The following is a 24,440-nucleotide window of genomic DNA, read 5'->3' as shown; positions in this document are numbered from 1 at the left end:
AAAATAATGAAAATCCAATGAAAAGGGTTTGCCCAACATAACAGAATCACATGGCGGCGTTAGGTTCCAATGAAATGTTGATGCGGGTTTCACACGTTTTCTGTGGGTAACCAGTCTCTCTTTTCCAGGAAACAAGGCAATGAAAGAATACTAATAACTGGAGGAACAACTGGGACTTGACAAAAAATATCAGTCTTTAGCAGGTGTAAGCACAGGTAGCCAGATTGCAGTCTTGTACTAGTTTGCAGACAGAGGAAATAACTGTAGCGGTTTATCCTGAGTTGCAGGTTAAGTCTAACAGCCAGTAAAGTTAACAACATAGTCTTATTTTGAGTAACACAGTCAGCACAGGTTTAACAGCACAGTCTTATACTGAGTTGCAGATAGAGTAGCACAGCCAGCAAGGGTTTAACAGCCCAGTCTTATACTGAGGTGCAGATATAGTAGCACAGCCAGCAAGGGTTAACAGCACAGTCTTATACTGAGTTGCAGATAGAGTAGCACAGCCAGCAAGGGTTAACAGCACAGTCTTATACTGAGGTGCAGATATAGTAGCACAGCCAGCAAGGGTTAACAGCACAGTCTTATACTGAGTTGCAGATAGAGTAGCACAGCCAGCAAGGGTTAATAGCACAGTCTTATACTGAGTTGCAGATAGAGTAGCACAGCCAGCAAGGGTTAACAGCACAGTCTTATACTGAGGTGCAGATATAGTAGCACAGCCAGCAAGGGTTAACAGCACAGTCTTATACTGAGGTGCAGATATAGTAGCACAGCCGGCAAGGGTTAACAGCACAGTCTTATACTGAGTTGCAGATAGAGTAGCACAGCCAGCAAGGGTTAACAGCACAGTCTTATACTGAGTTGCAGATATAGTAGCACAGCCAGCAAGGGTTAACAGCACAGTCTTATACTGAGTTGCAGATAGAGTAGCACAGCCAGCAAAGGTTAACAGCACAATCTTATACTGAGTTGCAGATAGAGTAGCACAGCCGGCAAGGGTTAACAGCACAGTCTTATACTGAGGTGCAGATAGAGTAGCACAGCCGGCAAGGGTTAACAGCACAGTCTTATACTGAGTTGCAGATAGAGTAGCACAGCCGGCAAGGGTTAACAGCACAGTCTTATACTGAGTTGCAGATAGAGTAGCACAGCCAGCAAGGGTTAACAGCACAGTCTTATACTGAGTTGCAGATAGAGTAGCACAGCCGGCAAGGGTTAACAGCACAGTCTTATACTGAGTTGCAGATAGAGTAGCACAGCCGGCAAGGGTTAACAGCACAGTCTTATACTGAGTTGCAGATAGAGTAGCACAGCCGGCAAGGGTTAACAGCACAGTCTTATACTGAGTTGCAGATAGAGTAGCACAGCCGGCAAGGGTTAACAGCACAGTCTTATACTGAGGTGCAGATAGAGTAGCACAGCCGGCAAGGGTTAACAGCACAGTCTTATACTGAGTTGCAGATAGAGTAGCACAGCCGGCAAGGGTTAACAGCACAGTCTTATACTGAGTTGCAGATAGAGTAGCACAGCCGGCAAGGGTTAACAGCACAGTCTCAGCCGGGAAACAAACAGCGTTTTAAACTTAAGACTAATGCCACATGTGGAGTTTTTATACAGCATATTTTCTCGTGTAATCACATTTGAAATTTAAAAATGTATTGATATAGATAGAAGAAAATTATTATTAATAGTTTTGTATCCAAAAATACTTGCAGAATGCTGAATACTAATTTACAAATTATCACCCACTGTTGCCTTTTCATTGAAGGGAATATGTCTCTATTTTTCATCTACCTTATGTGTCAAATCATGTCATTTTTAGTAATGAGCGAATCTGTCTCATTTCGCTTCGCCATAAAATTTGTGAAATGGCAATAAAATTTGTGAAACAGTGAAAAATTCGCAAAACGCATTAGTTGCGTGATTTTTTTTTTGTCACCCGCCTTTTTTTTGTCGCCCACATCTATTTTTACGCGACTGTGCCCAATTTTGACGCAACCGCAACCACCGAATTTTCACTGTCTTCAATTTAGTTAAGATCACATCACTGTCATGCAGTTAAATGTTTTCCTTTGTTTTACAGACTCTGCATTAGCTGAAGCAGCAGACCAACCACCTCGAGAGGTCTCACCAGACCTGGGAGAGGTGGTAGAGGAAGATCAAGGCAGTGACATACTTCCAATGGGTGATTAAACAGTACAGCTGGCTCTCTTTTTGTTCTCTTTAGTTTATGTGCGGGTTACTGAGCTGTATGTGTATGTGTGTGTGTTGTTACACCTCTGTGTGCACTATTTTTTTACTAACTGCACTGGCATCTTTATGCCTGGCTGCATGTAATATGAATTGTTATTTTGCAAGTCATTGTTTTTTGTTCACTTTGTTTTTAGACTCTGTGCTGGCTGAAGCACATGTGCATTCCCCCTCAAGATGGCTCATGGGAGGCAGAGGCTGAATCCTGGGAGCTGCATGATCAAGGCAAATGCCACACTTACTAAACATTACAACTGTCTCTCCTATTGCTCGTGTCCATTAATGTCTCTGCCTGGCCTTTTCAAAGATTATACAACAATATATATATATATATATACCAAATCAAACACAACCAGCACCAAGGGTCTTGTGGTTCAAACAAATATTAGTGTATTATAATTACATGTACAACCGACGTTTCGGTCCCTTTTGGGACCTTTTAAAAAGGTTTTTTTCGCCGCAGAAGAAGTAAGCGCTGGCTACAGGTACAGCTACGGGTACAAGGTAAGCGATTAGTCACGTGCCTAACATTTTGGAACCCCCAAGTGACTAAGCCTTTCCTTCTCCATTAACCCCTGAAGGAGGAAGTCGCAAACTCCGAAATGGAGTAGCAACTTCCTCACAGGTGGTTCACATCATCCTATGGAACCATTGTTCTGGAATGCTCCAAGGAGACATAGTGCAGTGTATATGGCTTTTCTTGGGTGCTGCCATACTCAATGCGCACATCTTTGCTGAGGAATCTTTTCAGGGGAGTGGCGAAAAACACTTTTAACAAAGTTTCAGAGAATCGTATGGCCGTGCCACCAATCTGGTGTAAAGTCCTGCACTTGTTCTTGAAGGTGAAGGAAAGTTAAAAACTAAGTAAGCTTTATTAGAAAGGCCTATGTAAATACAGCCATAAGCACTACAGAAACGCTGCACTGAGTTCTCTGTCAAAAGGTTTGTTGTGTCTGTTTTCCTGTGCCAGAGACACACAGCTCTCTCCCCTCTCCTGCTCCCCCCTCCCTCAAGAATGCTAAGAACTCCCTCCCCCCCTTAGGAATGTGTGATCTGAGCCAATCAGCAGGAAGCTTCCTCATAGTCTTAAGGTGGCCATACACGCACCGATATTATCGTACGAAACCTCGTTTTGTACGATAATCGGTGCGTGTATGGCATGTCAGCGAGCCGACCGATATCGCAGGAGGCTGCTGAAATCGGTCGGCTCGCCGATCGGCCAAGTTAGAAAATTTTGATCGGGCGCCATAGAAGGCGCCTGAACAAAATTCTCCCTTCAGAGCTGAATCGGCAGAAGGAGGTAGAAATCCTATTGTTTCTACCTCCTTACCTGCTGATTCAGCCCTGAATGGTGTGTGGCGGATCTGACGATGTTTCGTGCGACCGACGGTCGTACGAAACATCGTGAGATCGCCACGTGTATGGCCAGCTTTACACAATGAGCATGTGAGTCTGGGTCTCGGTGTATGAGTGAGGCATTATGGGAACTTTCTTTGCACAGCTCAGCATTCCTGTTTGGCTTCTGATCATCGGAATGGGAGAAATATTGGGATACTTACGGGCACTATTGAGAGAACTGAAGGTATGCCTGCAGCTTGAGATTAACTCTTTATTAGCCTTTACTTCTCCTTTGAGTGCGATTTCTCACATCCTGATCGGGCTGGGTTAAGCTACCTGGGTCCAGCTTTATCTGGCTGGGCCCACTTTTCTACGTTCTTTTCAACTTCCATGAACTGTCAGGTTCATTTCCTCTGTGGGGTCATTCTCCTACACTACAGGCAGAACTAGTTTTAGCTGCCAGAATCATTGTGCATTGGTGCATACATACAGTATATTCAAAAGTGGGGATACTGTTCAACACTCAGTTTGGATCAATGAAAAGCTACTGACATACCATTCATAAATTAACAATTTTGCCTAGAGAGATGAAGCAAGTTTTAGACTGCAAGCTATTTTGGGGAGGCTCTTCTTGCCTTGTACTGGTAATTGATAGTTTTTTTTAATGTAAATTGGTATAGTTAACGTATACGCCAACTAATTGTATAGTGCTGTGGAATATGTTGGTGCTGTTATAATAAAGCACCAACATATAATAAAATCACTAATAATAATAATTTGAGGACATATAATGCATTTTATGCTATTAATTATGTTAAGGCAATAAAAGACCACAGTATGGGGTGATACAAGCTTGTACAATATTTAGTTCCACAATACAGCTTCTGTATTATATTCTGAAGCTAATGTAGGCAATTGTGAGAGAGATGTATAGGGTTAGGGTGACACCAGGGTACTGTGATACAGGGGGCAAAGTGCTGCATTGTGGGGGAGCAGTTAGACTACCGATTTACCACTGACACAATGTGGCCTAGGAGATTCTCTTTTACTGGGCTCGGACACGACTTGGGATATGAACATGATGCTCACCTGTGTCGGCTATTGGCTTTAATATTGTCTTCGCTGGTAGCATTATCCTCAGTGAAGTTGAAGGTAGCGGGGAGGGAATAATATATATCTTCTACTTTTCCATGAAATAGTCCCAGGCAGCACTGTTAGACCAATAGGTGGGCCAGCCAGGGTCAGCGCATTACTATACACAGTACGTACATACAGTGCCTAGCGCTAGGGAGAGGGTGGGGCTGCGGGCAGTACAGCTTCTGATTATTGCTGCTCCTTATTCTCAGGCTTCGGGACTTCAGTTATACGCAACGCGACTTTGTCTGTTCTGCTCCGCAAACGAACCCTGTTCTCACAAACACATTCTCAGTCCCAGTCTGTCCCTCAGAGCCAAACCCTGCTGGCAAGAAAAGCATGATATCCAAAAAGTGCGTAGGGGGGTGCCTGATCGTCCTATTGCTGTTCCTGCTTGTGTGCTTGTAAGTACCGTTTATTTCTTCTTAGTGTCAGGTTGGCGGATATTGTACAGTATAATCTACATGTGTGTGTTGGTATTTATCTATATAAATTAACCACTAGTTCAAGCAAGGCTTTTCTTGGTAATCATACGTAATCCAATTAATCCGTAATCATTGTGAGATTCTCAAATCATAGGCCGATTGTATGTTATTTAAAAATCAGTACTGAATAAAGTGATCAATGTAACAGTTACCCACAGACTTAGTATTATCAAATATCTCATTTTTTCACCTTAGGGCTATTGCAGAATTTGTATTATTATTACTGTTATCCCTTAATAAGTTTTGATTGCTGCAAATCAATTTAGAATAACACAGCAGTGCTTCACATTAAACTCAATTTTCTTGCACTGAGATGCGCTTTAGTTAATTGCTGGATTTCTTTATAAGGTTTGACTGTATTCTCTCCATTGTTTTCATCAAATTGCTTCTCCATGCATAGTTACATAGTTACATAGGGTTGAAAAAAGACCATTGTCCATCAAGTTCAACCCATCTGAGTAAACCCAGCACACAACCTATACTAACCAATCTATACACTCACATACATAAACTATATATACAACCAGTAATACTAACTGTAGATATTAGTATCACAATAGCCTTGGATATTCTGCTTGTTCAAAAACTCATCCAGGCCCCTCTTAAAGGCATTAACAGAGTCTGCCATTACCACATCACTAGGAAGGGCATTCCACAACCTCACTGCCCTCACCGTGAAAAACCACCTACGCTGCTTCAAATGGAAGCTCTGTTCCTCTAATCTATAGGGGTGACCTCTGGTGCGCTGATTGTTTTTATGGGAAAAAAGAACATCCCCCAACTGCCTATAATCCCCTCTAATGTACTTGTACAGAGTAATCATGTCCCCTCGCAGGCGCCTCTTTTCCAGAGAAAACAACCCCAACCTCGACAGTCTAAAATCATAGCTTAAATCTTCCATCCCCTTTACCAGTTTAGTTGCACGTCTCTGCACTCTCTCCAGCTCATTAATATCCTTCTTAAGGACTGGAGCCCAAAACTGCACTGCATATGGATATTATTTTGTACTTGCTTATTTATGTGTGAATTAATGGCATTTTCTTTAACTCTTTTATTTTGACTTACCAAAGGAGCCAGTTGACTATATTTCAGAGCAGATATGCAAGTGATGCCTGTTAACAAATGTTTCTAATTTGCATTTGTATCAGTTCTGCAGTCATTATCCCTCGCTTGTTCAATTAGCTATGGAAAGTTCCTCAAACTCCTGTAGACATGCAATGATAAAGTCATCCCGAGAAATGAAAAAACTAGAAGGTGAACGGCATTAACAGAAAATAATGGAGACAGATTGAAGGACATGTAAACCCCACACACAAAAATGTAATCATTGAACAGCCTCTTTGAAATCTTTAAATACCTGCCACACTGGTTGTCCAGAGGTTAATAGTAAGGCTGCAGCGTCCCCTTTATCACTTTCCTTCTCCTCCTGTAACCCACTCGGTTCGTCCCCCCCTTGGGAATTTGCTTTGATTCCTGGCTTGTGGGCATGCTCAGTTGTTTTAAACACAGACTACTAAACACACCCTCCAGTCTAGCAGCCAGTGAAGAGATGGTATTGCTGGTTCCCATAGAAACTCAGCTCTAGCTTTTATCAGAGACAGTTGTGCCTGTGTGAGCCTGTATTCTTGATGAAATGTATGCTGAATAAGGGTCTGTGTGTATGCTGTTTGCAGATTTAAATGTAACTGATTATGTATCAGAGGAGAAATGGCCACCAGGTGAAAGCTTCTATTTGCTTTAGGAAAATGTGATGGTGCTGGCAAGCGGAGGGGATATATGCAGTACAAATGATGCCATTTGGGTGGGGGAGACGTGCCCAACTGATATACATTGTAGGCAAATATAGGCTTTACAGGGAGAGCTAATGTTAGGCTAATGTGAGATTAGCTCTGGGAGAATACAAACCAATACTGCATGTGCCTGTTGTCAGAAATGTAAATAGTATCCACTTTTCACTAAACCTTTGCACACAGGGTATATTTTGCTCTGGAAAATAGTAAGCTTTATCAGAAAGGTCTATGTAAATACAGCCATAAGCACTCACAGAAACGCTGCACTGACTTCTCTGTCAAAAGAAACAGGATTTGTTATCTCTTTGTTTTCCTGTGCCAGAGACACGCAGCTCTCTCCCCTCTCCTGCTCCCCCCTCCCTCAAGAATGCTAAGAACTCCCTCCCCCCATTAGGAATGTGGATCTGAGCCAATCAGCAGGAAGCTTCCTCATAGTCTTATACAATGAGCATGTACACGGGTCTTGGTCTTGGTGCAGGAGCGAGGCATTATGGCAACTTTCTTTACAGAGCTCAGTGTTTTTTTTTCCAATGAGGCTTCTGATCAACTGAACGGGGGAGAAATATGGGGAGACTTAAGGGCACCATTGAGAGAACTGAAGGTATGCCTGCAGCTTGAGATTAACTCTTTATTAGCCTTTCCTTCTCCTTTAAAGCACACAGAAAAAAAAAATGTGCTTTCTTTCTTTCTACTAATATAACATCGCTGGACTGGTAACAGGCAAGAAGGGATCTGGAAAATTTGGGAAAATGGAAACATTAGAAATGGTGTTGTCTCTGCCTTTTAAAATAGGTGGGTAAAGGTGCCCATACACGTTAAGATTCGCTTGCCAAGCGAGTGGACCTTCACCCGATATTCCCACCTACGGGTGGGCAATATCGGGGAGTGTGTAGGATAATTCAATTGTTTGGCCCTGGGGCCAAACGATCGAATTATATTGGTGGCAATGGGGCAGTCGGTTCTGGGGCCGCATCAACGAGCCGATGCGGTCCCCGATCTGACTAGATTTTCTAACCTGCCCGATTTCAGACCAGATATCGCTCGGACAGGCTCGTCGGTAGTCCGAACATGCATGGGCTGATTAGCTGCCAAATCGGTCTAAGGGACCTATATCGGAAGTTAGAATCAGCCCGTGTATGGGGACCTTAAGACTAATTTGATTAAATTGAATGGGTGAAACTTGATGGGTGTTTTTTTTCAGCTTTAGAATTATTAACTCAAGTAGAATATTGTTTGCTGAGGAATAATTGTTAGAATACCTTATAATTTAGGAGCCAGGGGCCGTGTGAATGTGCAAGGGCAGCACACTGGTTCGCTTACTGTGAGCACTTAAGAAAATACTGCTTCCTTTTCTGATGGAAAGTGTAGTGGCTAGTCCACCGATAATCACTGATGTTAGTTATGTGTTTTTACTATGTTAGTGACTAGCTGTATGTAAGGCGCTAGCTTGGTATCTGGGTGGACAATGAAAGGTGGGTACAGGACGTGTCACCAGCTTATCTTTACATGTAAACAGATTTAAAGGAAATAAAAAACCTAAGAAACATATACTTGTATATAAATATGGCACCTTTGCCCCAGCGGAGCCTCATTGTTTCAAGAGCTCAAATCACCTTTCATCCAACAGGATGGAGCTTGCAAGAATATTGTTTCTGTTCACAGTCTTTGTGGCCAATTTTTTCTGGAAATGTCATTGATGACGTCAGCAAGTCCCAAATGCACATACACAAATCATGCTTGATAAGCTGTCCATTTGTTGAAAGGCTAATTAACAACAATAAAGAAAAAGTGGTCAGCTGTTGCTGGGAAAAGGCATCTCTATAGCAACTGGGAAGCAAACGCAGGATTGGAGCAGAGATAACATGTGACTAACCACATATATGTGGACCTATAGGGTTAATGGACCTTGTGGCTTTAAAGAGTCTTATGCCTCTAGTTACTAGGCAAATTTAATTTACATATGTTTGTTATTTGTCTATAGATGTTGTGACCACTTCCTGTCACACTTTAACATAGTGTTTGGAAAGGGATGGCACTTTCTCTTTGGCCTTTATCTGTAAAACTGGGTAAATGTGTTTGGTGAGCCTGAAGTCAACAAGGCCCACTAAAGCAGTTCGGCCTTTGAGGGACAACCCCTCTAGTAAAAGTTTTGAAACAGGGTCCTGTGCGCAAGTTTTAATCACTTACAGGACTAGCTACTGTTCCAGCACATTCTAAGATAGGGGTCTCCAACCTTTTTTTACTGTAAAAAGATTTGGAGGGCATCACGTGCATTAAATAAGTTCCTGGGGGTTACAAAAAAGGGCTGTGACGTTTTGATAGCCTCTCTGTGGACTGGCAGCCTATAGGAGGCACTGCTTGGTATTACACTGGGTTTTTATGCAACCAAACTTGCCTCTAAACCAGAAATTTATGAATAAACACCTAATATTTGGCCCCTGGGAGCAACATCAAAAGTGTTGGTGAGCAACATGTTACTAACAAGGCACTGGTTGGGGATCACTGTTTTGGGAACATAAGATATCAGGAATAACTAGAAAGAGCAGTGTTGTTCTCCAAGGATTGATAGCTGTAGGAAGCTCTGTTCTGCCCTAAGTGAAGGGAAAGCAGTACTGAAGAGGGAATCAAGCTATATTCTTCTCCCTGTTCCATTTCTGCTGTAAGGGATTGGGACTACAATCACTAGAAAATCTAAGAGGGTTAACCTCAGACTTACCTGGCCATCTCACAGGGTGTCACAGTTGCTGTCTCTGCCTTGATTGTACCATGTTACCTCAGTTGCTTGTGAGTGCAACCCTGTGGCGCTTTGACAATAAAGCTTGTTGTTACTTTTGTTGCAAGAAACTGTAGCATCCTCTTTTTTTATTTTACACAACAGCACGAGAGATGTAGTTCCACAACACCATATCACCTGATTCTTCCACTTAGCTAATGCCCTTTTGGGGGAGAGAGTCCAGTGTAACCCTACTGTTCTACTGTCCACTAGCATGGGAAGGCAACATTTTAGCCAAGATAGGGTTACATTTTCTGTACAGATTTTGCATGCATTTGTAAAGCACATTCATGTGCTATCAGTGACTGTCGGGTCTAATGGCCATTTTTTCCCTTTTCATGTTATTAGTATGCAGGACACACAGATTGCAAAACATTTAGAACATGCCAAAAATCTTTTTTTAAATGAAAGAAAAATCCAACATCTAACCATGGAACAGTGTGAAAAGAAACTGCTGCTGGATCAGAAAAATAGAAGGTACGGTGACTCCATTGTAGAACTCTATTCTTGTCTGCCATTTGGGTTCAATAAATACAGAACAGTGTACACAAGTGCAATTGGTGATAATTCTGCATCTTTACATTAATAGCTTTAAAACTTAATGACTATGAAGATTTTCATTCATCCAGGTCATAATATATCTAGTATAATTAACTCCACAGCATTTACACCTCTAAGTTTCAGGTGTCACCTCTCGGAAGAGTCACAATGTGCCATTGGATTAGTGTAACAGTTCATATACAGTTCATACCAGTCATTTGAACTGAAGAAGCTGCTCAGATGAGTAGTGAAACATCTTCAATGATTACTTAGCAAGTCCAGTTGCTCTAGATTTACTTATACTAGATATTTAAAACTTAACATTAGTCTGTGTTCTGAGTTTGAAACAATACTCATCTGTTTTAATATATAACTCTAGAAACAGTTGAAGTTAAACCATTTAGAAATTCTAAAAAATCAAAGAACTTGATGGGTGTTCTGTTTCAGCTTTAGAATTGTTGAGTCAAGTAGAATATTGTTTGCTGGGGAAGAATTGTAAGATTACCTTATAGTTTGAGCCAGGGGCAGTGTGAATGCGCAAGAGCATTACATTTGTTAACTTACTGTGAAAACTTAAGAAAATACTACTTTTTAAAATCCCATTTACAATAATAATTATATCAGCATAACAGGCTTTGGAATTCTGTAACATTTCAAAACATTTCAAAAATACTTTTCATGGCCCTCTTCCTGTCAAGGTTATGGATCCTCCCTCCCAGTGACTTTTGACATTGGAAGGACCTGGAACAGAATGGCATAGTTTTCCCATGTTTCAGTTCACCCGCCCAGCTATATAGCACTGAGGTTCATGGTTGGGTAAAGACAAAACCCTATTCCTTGCATTGCAAGGTTTGACCAATGCACACAGTTATACAAGAGTAATTCTTCCCACCTGTATTATATTTCACCATTTTGGCACTTAGTCATATATGTGTATTCCCTTCTACAGGGCACATGTATCTATTGTATAAGAGCATATTGGCAGATATGTAATGCATGTGCTGTATTTTTCCTATTTGTGTTATTAGTATGCAGAACAGACAGATTGTGTTTCAGGAGAAACATGTAGAAGATGCCAAAAATGTTGATATATATGAAAGAAAAATTCAAGATCTAAACATGGAAATAAAACAGTGTGAAAGGAAACTGCTACTGGATCGGAAAGATTTAAGGTACAGTGGCTCTGTGTGGTTTCAATCAACATAAATCAGTGTACAGTTTGGTGTTTATTCAGTGCCTTTCCATAAAATAGCTTTAAAACATTATGGCAGCCTGTGTTCTGAATTTGAAACAACACTTTCCAAAGCTGACATGCCATTAACTCATTTGTTTGGGACTTTAATCAAAGCCCATGTCATTAAAACAAGGGGCCCTGGACCCCTTACTAATAGGGGATTTCTCCAGGTAATTAATAATAAATTGATCCTGGGAATATTTATTTATCAATTACATCACACAGTTCTTTAATTGTGGTCTTGATTATTTTATTCTGTTATATAGTTGAGCACAAAAAGCATAATTGTTAAAGTTGATGACACAGTACAGGCATGGGACCTGTTATCCAGAATGCTTGGGACCTGGGGTTTTTCCATAACTTGGATCTCCATAACTTAAGTCTGCTAAAAATAATTTAAATATTGAATAAACCCAATAGGCTTGTTTTGCCTCCAATAAGGATTAATTATATCTTAGTTGGGATCAAGTATAAGGTACTGTTTTTTGATTACAGAGAAAAAGGAAATCATTTTTAAAAATTAGAATTATTTGCTTATAATGGAGTCTATGGGAGATGGCCTTTCCGTAATTCAGAACTTTCTGGATAACGGGTTTCCGGAGAAGGGATCCCATACCTGTACTAGTTGTAGTGTTTGCAATAACTGTATTTTTTAATAAAGTTGCCACCTGACTCTCTAGTTTCCCAGTATGGAAATCAGTGACGAAACCTCAATCCTGTTTTTCCACTGTGCTCAATATATTTTAATTCATATCACTTTATTCAAAATATACACAATATATGACACACCTTAGGGGATTTTAAAACATAACCTTTATTATAATTGTAAAAGCACTGTAGTTAAAAGAGAGCAACTGGATGTGTAGAACTCATAAAGCTAGCCATACAAACACTGATATAATCTGTTTCGCTGATTTTCTGTCCGTGTGTGGGCTCCAAATTATTGTCCTGGTAATTTAAGTACCGTGGAGATCGGTTGTTTAGTTGATCAGACCGGTTAGAAAATTTTGGCCAGATAACAATAAAATCTGTGCATGTATTGTGACCTACAATGCATTCCCTGGATGTCACTTTAGTACAATTGTTGTCTGCCAATTATTTTATGTTCAGAGCATCCTCTGATTTATTATTTTTAGTACTTTATCCTACAATTTCAATCTGAATGTTAGTTTTCGATTGTTGCATTTAAACGTACAATCGAAATCTTAACGATGGCAGAAAAGACTAAAATCTATGGCCACCTTTACAATGCATAGAACAGTGTGTTGTTTGAGGCAAGGACTGCAGTTGCTTCTGAGAGAGCACTAGGAATCTCCATAGGACTGTGAGTTGCTTATATTGGATTAACTTGCTCAAGTGGGGCTGTGGGTTCTTTGAGAAAGACATTTTCTTTATCCGTAAGACTTCTAATTATTTGCTTTCCCGAGAACTTCTTTGATTTTGATTTGAATATCTAGGATGCAAAACAGAACCAGAAGCTAAAAGTGGAAATATTGTCCCATTTGGGAGTAACCATGGCTATGAGGGTGCAGTGAGTACATGCCTGAGCATTAGATGTGGACAATCCGGTAAGATCTCAGATGTATGACCTAATACATGTCAGAAAATGGCTTCAACCAGAGGAGTCAACTCCTGATTGTGGAAGGAGTGGTCCTTGATCATTTTCTGTGTGCCTTACCAGTTTGGCTGCAACGATTTGTGGGACAAGCTGATCTAATGCTGATCATATGGTGGCCCTGGTTGAATGCTTTCTTACTGCAGAGGACTTGCTTTCACTTTAGCTTGAAGTGCTGGATGTCAAAGGGCACCTGTTACTGGTAAAGTGGCGCCTGCCAATAAGGGGCAGAAAGATGCTCCGAAAGGTGATACTGAATTGGTAGCAAAACCATTAAGATGGCAAACCCCTAAACCAATAAGAAATTTAGCCGGCACAACAAGTATAGTGCAAGCAGGGCTTAGCCCCTGCGTGTTTATTCAAAAAAGCCATTCAAAACCCCTAAACCAGACTTGCAAGTTATGGATAAGCCACAAACAATTTGTTGACACTGCCAAGAGCCCAGGCATATGGCAGCCAGTCTCCCACTTATTGAGAAACAAATAGACTATAGCACAGCAAACATCCCAGTTTTCTAAATAAATGTGCATTGTCCAAATTGGTATGGAATTGAAGTGACAAATATGTACAGTTAAAGTGAAAGGACATGAAATATCAGGCCCACTAGACTCTGGGAATTTGGTGGCTCTGGTAGACGCCTGGTAGATGCCCAAAAACTATAGTCATATCAGATGGGAGTTACAGCTATCCAACAGCTCTACTTTCCTTTTAAACTGCTTGCAGAACTTGCATCCATGATGTTGGAGTGGTAAAAGCTTTAATTCATATTGTCATGCATTAAAGTTATGCATAGTGGGATGTGATTTTCCTCATTCACTGATTGAGGCTGTAGGTGTTACCCCAGATAAAAAGGGCAATTTTCCCCTAAAGGTGTTAGTGGGAGTGGATGCTGATTTTGAGCTGGATCTACCATATTTACAAATCTTTCATGATAATTTTGGCCAACTAAGGAAACCCATCTTAAGTAAAGCTTAGGTGCAAGTAAAGTTTGTAAATGGGGTACCCCAGGAACCAGTTGTGTATACAATATTTGCCCATTTTTCACTAGAAAAGGATTTACGGCATAGAGTAAATGAGGTACAGGATGAAAAGATAGAAAAACAGCTAGTTCACCAGCCCCACAGATGTACAGTGCTAGATCTGGCACATTCCCATATGTTAGGGGGAAAAAACAAAAGACAGGGTGCTACAAAGGTTTTACTCAATTGCGGTACACAATGATGTGAAACAGTATTGTGTTTCCTGTCCTATTTGTCAGTTAATTGCCCCAATGCCCCATTTCAAAAGACCACATGTACCCTTACCCATAATTGAGATGCCCTTTGAGAGGATCACCATGGATATGGTAGCCCCTCTAGTCAGATCTACTAGGGGGCACCAATATCTTAATAATGCCACCCCACATCCAAAGGCGAATTCACTAAGGAATTTTAATCAAGAAGCGTTGCAAAGTAGTTGTTTCTGATGTTTACACATACGGGTATCCCAAAGGAAGTACTTACTGAACAGGGTACACCATTTATGTCAAAGGTTACAATATATAAACAATTATGTAAAGTACTAAAAATCTCACAAATGCATACTTCAGGGTACCACCCTCAAACCAATAGGCTGGTAGAGAGATTCAACAAAACCCTAAAAGGAATTTTAAAAGAGGGTAGAGGCCACAGAGTTACCTGAGAGGTCTCCTGAATATTACCAAGGAGACCTGGGAACAGAAAGCTACTCCCTTCAAGAGTGTTATTGAACATATCAGTCAAATACAAACATAGTAAATTAACATAGTAAGTTAGATTAAAAAAAGACATACGTCCATCACGTTCAACCATAATGCCTATATATAACCTGCCTAACTTCTAGTTGATCCAGAGGAAGGCAAAAAACCCCATCTGAAGCCTCTCTAATTTGCCGCAGAGGGGAAAAAATTCCTTCCTGACTCCAAGATGGCAATCGGACCAGTCCCTGGATCAACTAGTACTAAGAGCTATCTCCCATAACCCTGTATTCCCTCACTTGTACTAAGAGCTATCTACCATAACCCTGTATTCCCTCACTTGTACTGAGAGCTATCTCCCATAACCCTATATTCCCTCACTTGTACTGAGAGCTATCTCCCATAACCCTGTATTCCCTCACTTGTACTAAGAGCTATCTCCCATAACCCTGTATTCCCTCACTTGTACTAAGAGCTATCTCCCATAACCCTGTATTCCCTCACTTGTACTAAGAGCTATCTCCCATAACCCTGTATTCCCTCACTTGTACTGAGAGCTATCCCCCCTACCCCTGTATTCCCTCACTTGTACTGAGAGCTATCTCCCCTACCCCTGTATTCCCTCACTTGTACTGAGAGCTATCCCCCCTACCCCTGTATTCCCTCACTTGTACTGAGAGCTATCCCCCCTACCCCTGTATTCCCTCACTTGTACTGAGAGCTATCCCCCCTACCCCTGTATTCCCTCACTTGTACTGAGAGCTATCTCCCATAACCCTGTATTCCCTCACTTGTACTGAGAGCTATCTCCCATACCCCTGTATTCCCTCACTTGTACTGAGAGCTATCTCCCATAACCCTGTATTCCCTCACTTGCTAAGAATCCATCCAGCCCCTTCTTAAAGCTATATAATGTATCAGCCAGTACGACTGATTCGGGGAGGGAATTCCACAACTTCACAGCTCTCACTGTAAAAAATCCTTTCCGAATATTTAAATGGAACCTCCCTTCTTCTAAACGGAGTGGGTGCCCTCGTGTCCATTGGAAGGACCTGGTAAATAAAGCATTATAGAGGTTATTATATGATCCCCTTATATAGTTATACATAGTTAGCATGTCACCTCTTAAAGAAACAGTAACACCAAAAAATTAAAGTGTATAAAAATAATTACAATATAATGTACTGTTGCCCTGTGCTGGTACAGCTGGTGTGTTTGCCTCAGAAAGACTATAGTTTATATAAACAAAGCTGCTGAGTAGCCATGGGGGCAGCCATTCAAAGGAGAAAAGACACAGGCACATAGCAGATAACAGATAAAGCCCCATTATATTCTACAGAGCTTATCTGTTATCTGCTATGTAACCTGTGCCTTTTTCCAGGTTGAATGGCTGCCCCCATGGCTACACAGCAGCTTATTTATATAAGCTATAGTACTGTTACTTTAGCAAATACACAACTTTACCTGTGCAGGGTAACAGTACATTATATTTTAAATACTTTAATACACTTTCATTTTTGGCGTTACTGTTCCTTTAAGCGCCTCTTCTCCAGTGTAAACAGACCCAACTTGGCCAGTCTTTCTTCATAACTGAGACTTTCCATACCCAGCTTTACCAGCTTAGTTGCCCTTCTCTGGACCCTCTCTAACTCAATAATGTCCCATTTGAGCACTGGAGACCAAAACTGAACAGCATATTCTAGATGGGGCCTTACCAGCGCTCTGTAAAGGGGAAGAATAACCCCCTCCTCCCGTGAATCTATACCCCTTTTAATACAGCTCAAACCTTGTTTGCCCTTGCAGCTGCTGCCTGGCATTGCTTGCTACAGCCAAGTTTATTATCTACAAGGACTCCAAGGTCCTTCTCCATTATGGATTTGCCTAGTGCAGTCCCATTAAGGGTATACGGGGCTTGCATATTTTTACATCCCAGGTGCATGACCTTACATTTATCCATATTAAATCTCATCTGCCACTTAGCTGCCCAGATTGCCAGTTGGTCAAGATCCTGCTGCAGGGATGTCACATCCTGGATAGAACTGACTGGTCTGCAGAGTTTTGTGTCATCTGCAAACACTGATACATTACTCATAATACCCTCCCCTAAGTCATTTAAGAACAAGTTAAACAAAAGTGGACCCAGTACAGAACCCTGAGGGACCCCACTGAGAACCTTATTCCAAGTAGAGAATGTACCATTAACAACCACCCTCTGTACCCGATCCTGTAGCCAGTTTTCATATCAGAAACAAAGGCCACTGTAAATCTGCCCCTAGCTCTCTCAGTACCCGAGGGTGTATTCCATCTGGCCCGGGTGCCTTGTTTATCTTGTGCACCATATCGGTCAACCACTGTGTAGTTGGAGCTGAGGTAACAGTGAAGCTATTGGGTGGGACTTCTGGCTCCTCTACTGTATACACAGAACAAAAGAACTGGTTTAGCACATCTGCCTTTTCTGTATCCGCTGTAACCATATTGTTACTATAACTCAGTGGGGCCACACCCTCAACCTGCATCTTTTTACTATTAATATACTTAAAAAACTTTTTGGGGTTAGTCTTGGCCTCGGCCGCGATGCGCTCCTCATTTTCTATCTTTGCCTTCCGGATTGCTGTTTTACAACACTTGTTATAGTGTTTATATTCATTAAATGCAGCTACTGTCCCCTCTGACTTATATTTCTTAAAAGCTTTCCTTTTTTTCCCTATTAACTTCTTTACCTCAGAGTTAAGCCACATCGGGTGATTCTTACCACTTCTACTTTTTCTTGTTAATGGAATAAATTGAGAACAGTAATGATTTAATATCATTTTAAATGACAACCATTTCTGCTCTGTGTTTTTATCAAGATGGAATTAAAAAGTCTATAGCTATTGTAAGGGGACATTTAGGGGCTTTAGGAAACCCAGTCCTGGGTGTATAATGGTTCTGTTACAGTAGGAACCTTTAATGGAGGGGATAGATAGAATACTGGTTCTTGTTCCCATGGTAGAAAATACAGTCATATGAAAAAGTTTGGGAACCCTTCTTAATTCTTTGGAGTTTTGCTTATCATTGTCTGAGCTTTCAAAGTAGCAACTTCCTTTTAATATATAACATGCCTTATGGAAACAGTAGTATTTCAACAGTGACATAAAGTTTATTGGGTTAACAGAAAATATGCACCATAACAAAATTAGACAGGTGCATAAATTTGGGCACCCCAACAGAGACATTACATCAATACTTGTTAAGCCTCCTTTTGCAAATGTAAGAAGCCTCCTATAGCCTTTGATGAATGTCTGGATTCTGGATGGCGGTATTTTTGACCATTCATCCATACAAAATCTCTCCAGTTAAATTTAATGGCTGCCGAGCATAGGCAGCCTGCTTCAAATCATCCCATAGATTTTCAATGATATTCAAGTCGGGGGACTGTGATGGCCATTCCAGAATATTGTATTTCTCTCTCTGCATAAATGCCTTTGTAGATTTCCAACTGTGTTTAGGGTCATTGTCTTGTAACTGCGTAACTTCAACTTTGTGACTTGTGCTTGAACATTATCCTGAAGAATTAGTTAATATTGGGTTGAATTCATCCGACCCTTGACTTTAACAAGGGCCCCAGTGTAGCAAGTGTTTTTCTTGGAATGCGGTGTTCTTCTTCCGCCATGAAAAGAGCTTTTTGATATGACCTAGTAACTCAATTTTTGTCCCATCAGTCCAAAGCACTTTGTTCCAAAATGACTGTGGCTTGTCTAAATGAGCTTTTGCATACAACAAGTGACTCTGTTTGTGGCGTGAGTGCGGAAAGGGGCTGTTTTCTCATCACCCTGCCATACAGATGTTCTTTGTGCAAATTGTGCAAATTTCATTGTAGAATGATGTACAGATACACCATCTGCAGCAAGATGTTCTTGCAGGTGTTTGGAGGTGATCTTTGGGTTGTCTCTAACCATTCTCACAATCCTGCGCATATGCCGCTTCTGTATTTTTCTTGGCCTGCCAGACCTGGGTTTTACCGCAACTGTGCCCGTGGCCTTCCATTTCCTGATTACATTCCTTACAGTTGAAACTGACAGTTTAAACCTCTGAGATAGCTTTTTGTAGCCTTCTCTTAAAGCATGATACTGAACAATCTTTGTTTTCAGATCTTTTGAGAGTTGCTTTGAGGATCCCATGCTGTCAGTCTTCAGAGGAGAAGAAACACAACTTGCAATTGGCCACCTTAAATACCTTTTCTCATGATTGGACACACCTGCCTATGAAGGTTTAATGAGTTAATCCAACCAATTTGGTGTTGCCAGTAATCAGTATTGAGCAGTTATATGCATTCAAATTAGCAAAATTACAAGGGTACCCAAATTTTTGCACAGACAGTTTTTAACATTTGATTTCATACAACTAAGCTACACTTAAAATCTTAGTTCATAAAACACCCCATTAGTTAGAGGTCCCTGGGAAATAAAAGACATACCACTGTTATCTTCTTTGTTGAAAGTAAAGTAAATTATTATGCAGGCTGAGAGGGGTTCCCAAACTTTTTCATATGACTGTAAATTCTTAGCAAAATGGCATGCCCTCATGAGATCATAGAAAAGGTAGAAGTTAATTACAGGGTGCATCAAACCAGGACACATATCACATATATTATGCAAATTTGATTACGTCCTAGAAACACTTTCAAAAGAATAATAGCTGCAAAGGAATCCTAGCTGGGGGAGGTCGATCAATATCAGCATGGGAATGGATTTTACATACACATGCTTGTATAAATGTAATGATCTTTCAGTTGACCTATTCCATACTTAAAGCAGGGACTTAAGAAACCCTGCAAGCTTGCTTTTTATAATCTAAGTTAGCTAATAAAACATACCACCTACTCTGTATTTTCTGGTTTTGATCTATGACTAACACAGTACAACACTATTTGTGTGTAGGGATATTTTATATCATCCCTATCATTTGGAGGGGGTTAAACTTGAACTGTTGTTATTTCATCAGCCCGTTATCTATGTATCTATGTATAGTGACAGGGAGTCATGCAGCAATGGTTTCCATAAACTGACTTAAGTGGTTCTGCTGTGTCTCAGAAGCACCCAATGACCGTATCATGTCAAACTCTTGCAGGTCAGGAACACTACTTCACTAAAGCCCTTTCCTGACTGTACTTCCAAACATTCTGTAGTAGATAATATTGACTAAGGAGGTGCAATACAGGAATGTGGTGTACAATAATAGTGCGATGATCAAACTACAGTACCAGCAGACAAAGATGTAATCAGCAGTCAAGCAAGAGGTTAGGGCTGGTGGCAGGCAAATCATAGTAAAGAAAAATACATCAGATCAATTGAAGACTTATCTAGAAAACTCTTTTACGGGAAGGCCATCTCCCGCAGACTCTATTTCAAATAAATAATTCTACCCAGTATCTTCTACTCTATCCTAACTAACCTGCATTAATCCATATTGGTGGCAAAACAATTCTGTTGGGTTTATTTCATGTTTAAATGCTTTTAAGCAGACTTAAGGTATGGAGATCCAAATTACAGAGAGATGAAAAACCCCAGGTTCCAATCATAATAGATCCTATACCGCATGCACTATGTGTCTTTTAATTTATTACATGTTTTATATGCATTTGATTGCTCAGATTATGTGGCTTGTGGAGATATATACTTTTCCCGAATATTTTGTGTACCAAAAAATATTCATCAATTTCCGGTCTTTCAAAATTATATTGTTTTGTTGAGTAACTCTTCTGTTAGGAGTTTGTGCAACACACAAACAGTGTTTATTCTGATTATACTTTTTCCTATTGTTTTAATCATGAAACATCTATGTTTTTTGTTATTTCCTAAGTCAAACAGGCAAAAAGAAAAGCTGAAGCTACTTTTCGATTTTTGCAAAATAAATAATTAGTTTACCGGTGCATAGAAAAGGAGACGTCAATTATACAAGGGGGGTTATCTGGTAATCTAATTATCTCTCCTGTACTAGAGTATCTTCAATATACGTTTTTTTTCTTCATTTTTTCATTTAGAGCCATATATCTTGTCAGAAGTGGAATTTATTGCCAGTTGTCCCAATTGCATGCCCAAAAATGGGGGTTCACTGGAAAGTTAGAATGGTTTCTAGCAGACTGGGCTGATAGGGTTGCCCCCTGTCTGGTTTTGACCTGGACAGCCTGGTTTTCAAAAGGGTTGTCTGGGTCAAAACTGCCTGCCCAGTTTTCCAAATTAGGTAAATGTCTGGGAGGTACAGTATGGTGGTTTTTACTAAAATAACAGCTTCCTTAGGCAAAGAAAATACCTCTTCTTTAGGGAAATAGAAAAAAATGGAAAAATAGCTTGACATTTGGTGCAATCATTTTGGAAAAATCAAAAGGTAACATAAGCTTGTGTTTTATTGGCTAGCTCTAGTTAAAGACTTAGTACTATGCTTACATTGCAGAAGTAAAGGCATACTTCATCAGGGTTTTTAGTTCACTGGCAAGAAGGGTATTAGAGGTCTTATGTTTATGTCACACAGGACTGTTTTCAGTCTGGCACAGTAGGAAACATTAAAACCTATTTTTTTGATAGCTAGAAGTACAGGTATGGGACCTGCTATCCAGAATGCTCAAGACCAGGGATTTTCCGGATAAGGCATCTTTCTGTAATTTGGATCTCCATACCTTAAGTGTATAGATCATTTCAAATAAAACCCAATAGGATTGTTCTGAACTGTAGTGTTGTTTAAAGTGTTAGTCTGTCTGTGATTTGCGTGCACATTTGGTGTGAAAAAGAGAATGGATAACTTCTTTACTAATAGATTGTGCAGAAAATGCAGAATTATGGTAGTTTATGGGTTACCTATTGATCAGAACTGAAACAAATATTTCTTTACACATCAAAATATGCTTTTGATAACTTGTTCAGTAAATATGTTTTTCAGTCGAAAACCTGCACTCCAAATCCTCACTCTCTGGCTTGCACCTATTGTATGGGATGGAACATATGACCTTCGGATTTTAAACAACCAATTTAAGAACAAGACGATTGGACTGTTTGTGTTTGCGGTGAAAAAGTAAGTGAATAAGAAATAAAGAAATATCAGAAGGGCAGGAACTCAAAATAATTAAGAATTTCACAACTCAAAAACTTCAGACTACTCAAAAGTGTAAAAAGAACTTTATAATCAATTCCAAAAAAGCAGTTAATAAGGGATTCCCAGAACCTGCCCACTAATGATGTGTGGGTCAACCAAAAGTCAGCCCTTGCCTGAACCTAATCAGCCCCAACACTTCTAATGTACAAATGCCCAACCCTCAATTTTTCTATTGAACTCCTGCCAACTCCCCTGTGCATATTGATCTTGGAGATGTGCTTCCCAACCTGCTCCTGAGGCATCCCTGAATACCTCTATCCAGATTGGTTCCCTGAGTGGAAACCCTTTACGGAGATTGCTGGAAATTCTCCACCAATTTTTCAATTCCTTTCTCAACAGGAATCTTAGACCATTCTACACGAATTAAGTCCTTAACCTCTCTATGGATTAGAAAGGCCATCCTCTTTTTCTTGGCAAAAGAATGGAGGAAGTCGATGATCTGGATCTTTCAAATTAAGTGTGTGTCTGATTGTCTTAAAAAGAGGATTTTAATGCTTTTGATCAAATACAGCTATCTTCCACTCCTTACTCTTCAGATGAAACACTCTTGTCAGAAGAAATCTCTTGTACAGAGGAATCCTTTCCCGGACAGGAATCCTAATCCAGGACATTGCTGTTGACTGTTTATCTGGAAAGGCAGCTGAAGTAGATGGAGCAGCTGAATCTTGAGAGACTTGCTTAGAAACAGAAGGATCAGACATATATTCAGTGAAGCAGTCTTTACAGATTCTTTTGTCCTTCATAGCAGTCCTATGGCATGCTTTAAAGCATCTCTCAACATGCTTCTTTTTTTTCTTCCTGCTTGGCTCATCAGAGGGAGCAGAAGCACTGGAAGAATAAGGGTAGGACATAAGTGCCTAGGAACTGGGGGATTCTTTTCGTAGAGATGGAAAAAATACTCAGTACTCGCATCACTATGATTGGAGCGGCTCTCTTGGAGGCAGCCGCATCCATTACCACACAAAGAGAGCAGCAACAGGGGCAGAGAAGGACTGGTGCCACAATTTTTAAAAATGCTGAAGGAGGTCGGCCACTGATGACGTCATTGCGCCGCCTCTAACCAGGAAGCGCATAGTGCACAGGAGCCACTTTGTAGGACAGGGGCTTTGGGTAGAGAGATTTTTATGGGGGAACAGTGGAAGAGATAATAAACTTAGCATTTCTTGTCACAATGGCATTGTTGCTGACAAGAAACGGAACATGGAAGCTGTGTGGCAAGAAGAATCTCATCTGAATAAGTATCTTGTTTATAATAAACCCACTAAAGTACTATCTCCAGAATATATCTGGGATACTAACTTGCCTAATGGTGACCTAGTGAAAAAGAAAAGATTCCTGGCTGTGCACAAGAATCATGCAGAAGTCAGAAACTAAGGCTCATAGCACACACAGCAATTTGTAATCAGGGAACAGTGGTAGTGAAAAGAAAAAATAGCCTGTCCCTCAACCACAATTTTTACATACTCTGATACACAACCAAACATGCTCCCCATCATAAAACTATTGATTTTAGGGCAATGAAAGAAGCAGTGTTTTTAATAAACAAAAAAACTCCCACCCTGGTAGTGAAAATTACTGCAGTCAAAAAGACACGCTGTTGGAAGATAACGCTGCATCTGACGAGATAACGTATGAAAGTCTGACAGACTTTTTTCTGATTGAAATACCTTGCCTGTCAGATGCAGGAACAAAACACACCATCTGACTTTATCTTTACCTTACAGCCTATTGAGATCAGATTTTGTTGGATCCCACAAAATCTCATGGTGGTGCATGGTATTGTGTGCTGTTGCATGAAGGAACAGATTAAATCTGACCCACAAAGTCTTATGAAAATTTCCTGTGGAGTTTAGCCCTTAAGTTGTGTAATCAAACCAAAATGCCTTTTTACTCTGATATAAATGTTGTAAAATTAATTTTTATGGACTTGTTATAAAATGTACTCTGCAATCCACACTTTCTAGTAAAAAAAAATATTAATTAGCAAATTAATTCAGTTATACTTTTCTTATATCCAAATGCAGGAAGCCATCACTGTATTACACCTGATACTCCTGTTTCATTGAGACTCTGAGGTCATATATACCTCACTATGGGCCTGATTCACTAAAGGGCGATAAAACATGCGCTATTCTTATTGTGCACTAAAATTTTTACCGCCGCTTAATTTTGGCGATTTTTCGCACGATTCACTATAAGCATACTCGCGCTTTTTTACGCGCGGTATTTCAATGCGATAAATAGCGTGCGCGGTATTTTCGCATGCGCTAATTGTCGCGACAAACCTATCGCATGAAATACGTGACAATCGGCAGCATAAAAATGGCGACATTTTGCCCTGGGAGAGCACAGAGTGCTAGAGAGGTGCTGTATAAAAGTTTATTTGCAAAAAACCCCCCCAAAAATTATAAAAATATAAGTAAGAAAAAAAAAGAA

At 40.4% G+C, this 24,440-nt stretch overlaps 1 protein-coding gene across 2 annotated transcripts; it reads left to right on the top strand.

Annotated features, from left to right (window-relative positions):
* The first annotated feature begins 3,709 nt into the window (after positions 1-3,709).
* LOC116410429 (N-acetyllactosaminide alpha-1,3-galactosyltransferase-like) lies at positions 3,710-23,996 on the top strand. 2 transcript variants are annotated; one of them, XM_031900969.1, is made up of 6 exons: positions 3,710-3,835; positions 4,938-5,129; positions 10,122-10,250; positions 11,342-11,485; positions 21,792-21,923; positions 22,541-23,996. In XM_031900969.1, the coding sequence occupies exons 2-6, from the start codon at positions 5,065-5,067 to the stop codon at positions 22,542-22,544; spliced, it is 474 nt and encodes a 157-aa protein (XP_031756829.1). In that variant the 5' UTR covers positions 3,710-3,835; positions 4,938-5,064; the 3' UTR covers positions 22,545-23,996. The 2 variants fall into 2 exon arrangements, with proteins under 2 accessions (XP_031756829.1, XP_031756828.1); XM_031900968.1 differs by having other exon boundaries at positions 22,344-23,996.
* Positions 23,997-24,440: the final 444 nt, after the last annotated feature.

This window comes from Xenopus tropicalis, chromosome 4, assembly GCF_000004195.4.
Source record: "Xenopus tropicalis strain Nigerian chromosome 4, UCB_Xtro_10.0, whole genome shotgun sequence".
Taxonomy (NCBI): domain Eukaryota; kingdom Metazoa; phylum Chordata; class Amphibia; order Anura; family Pipidae; genus Xenopus; species Xenopus tropicalis.
The sequence above is the reverse complement of the archived record's forward strand: the minus strand, read 5'-3'. Positions and strand labels throughout refer to the sequence as shown.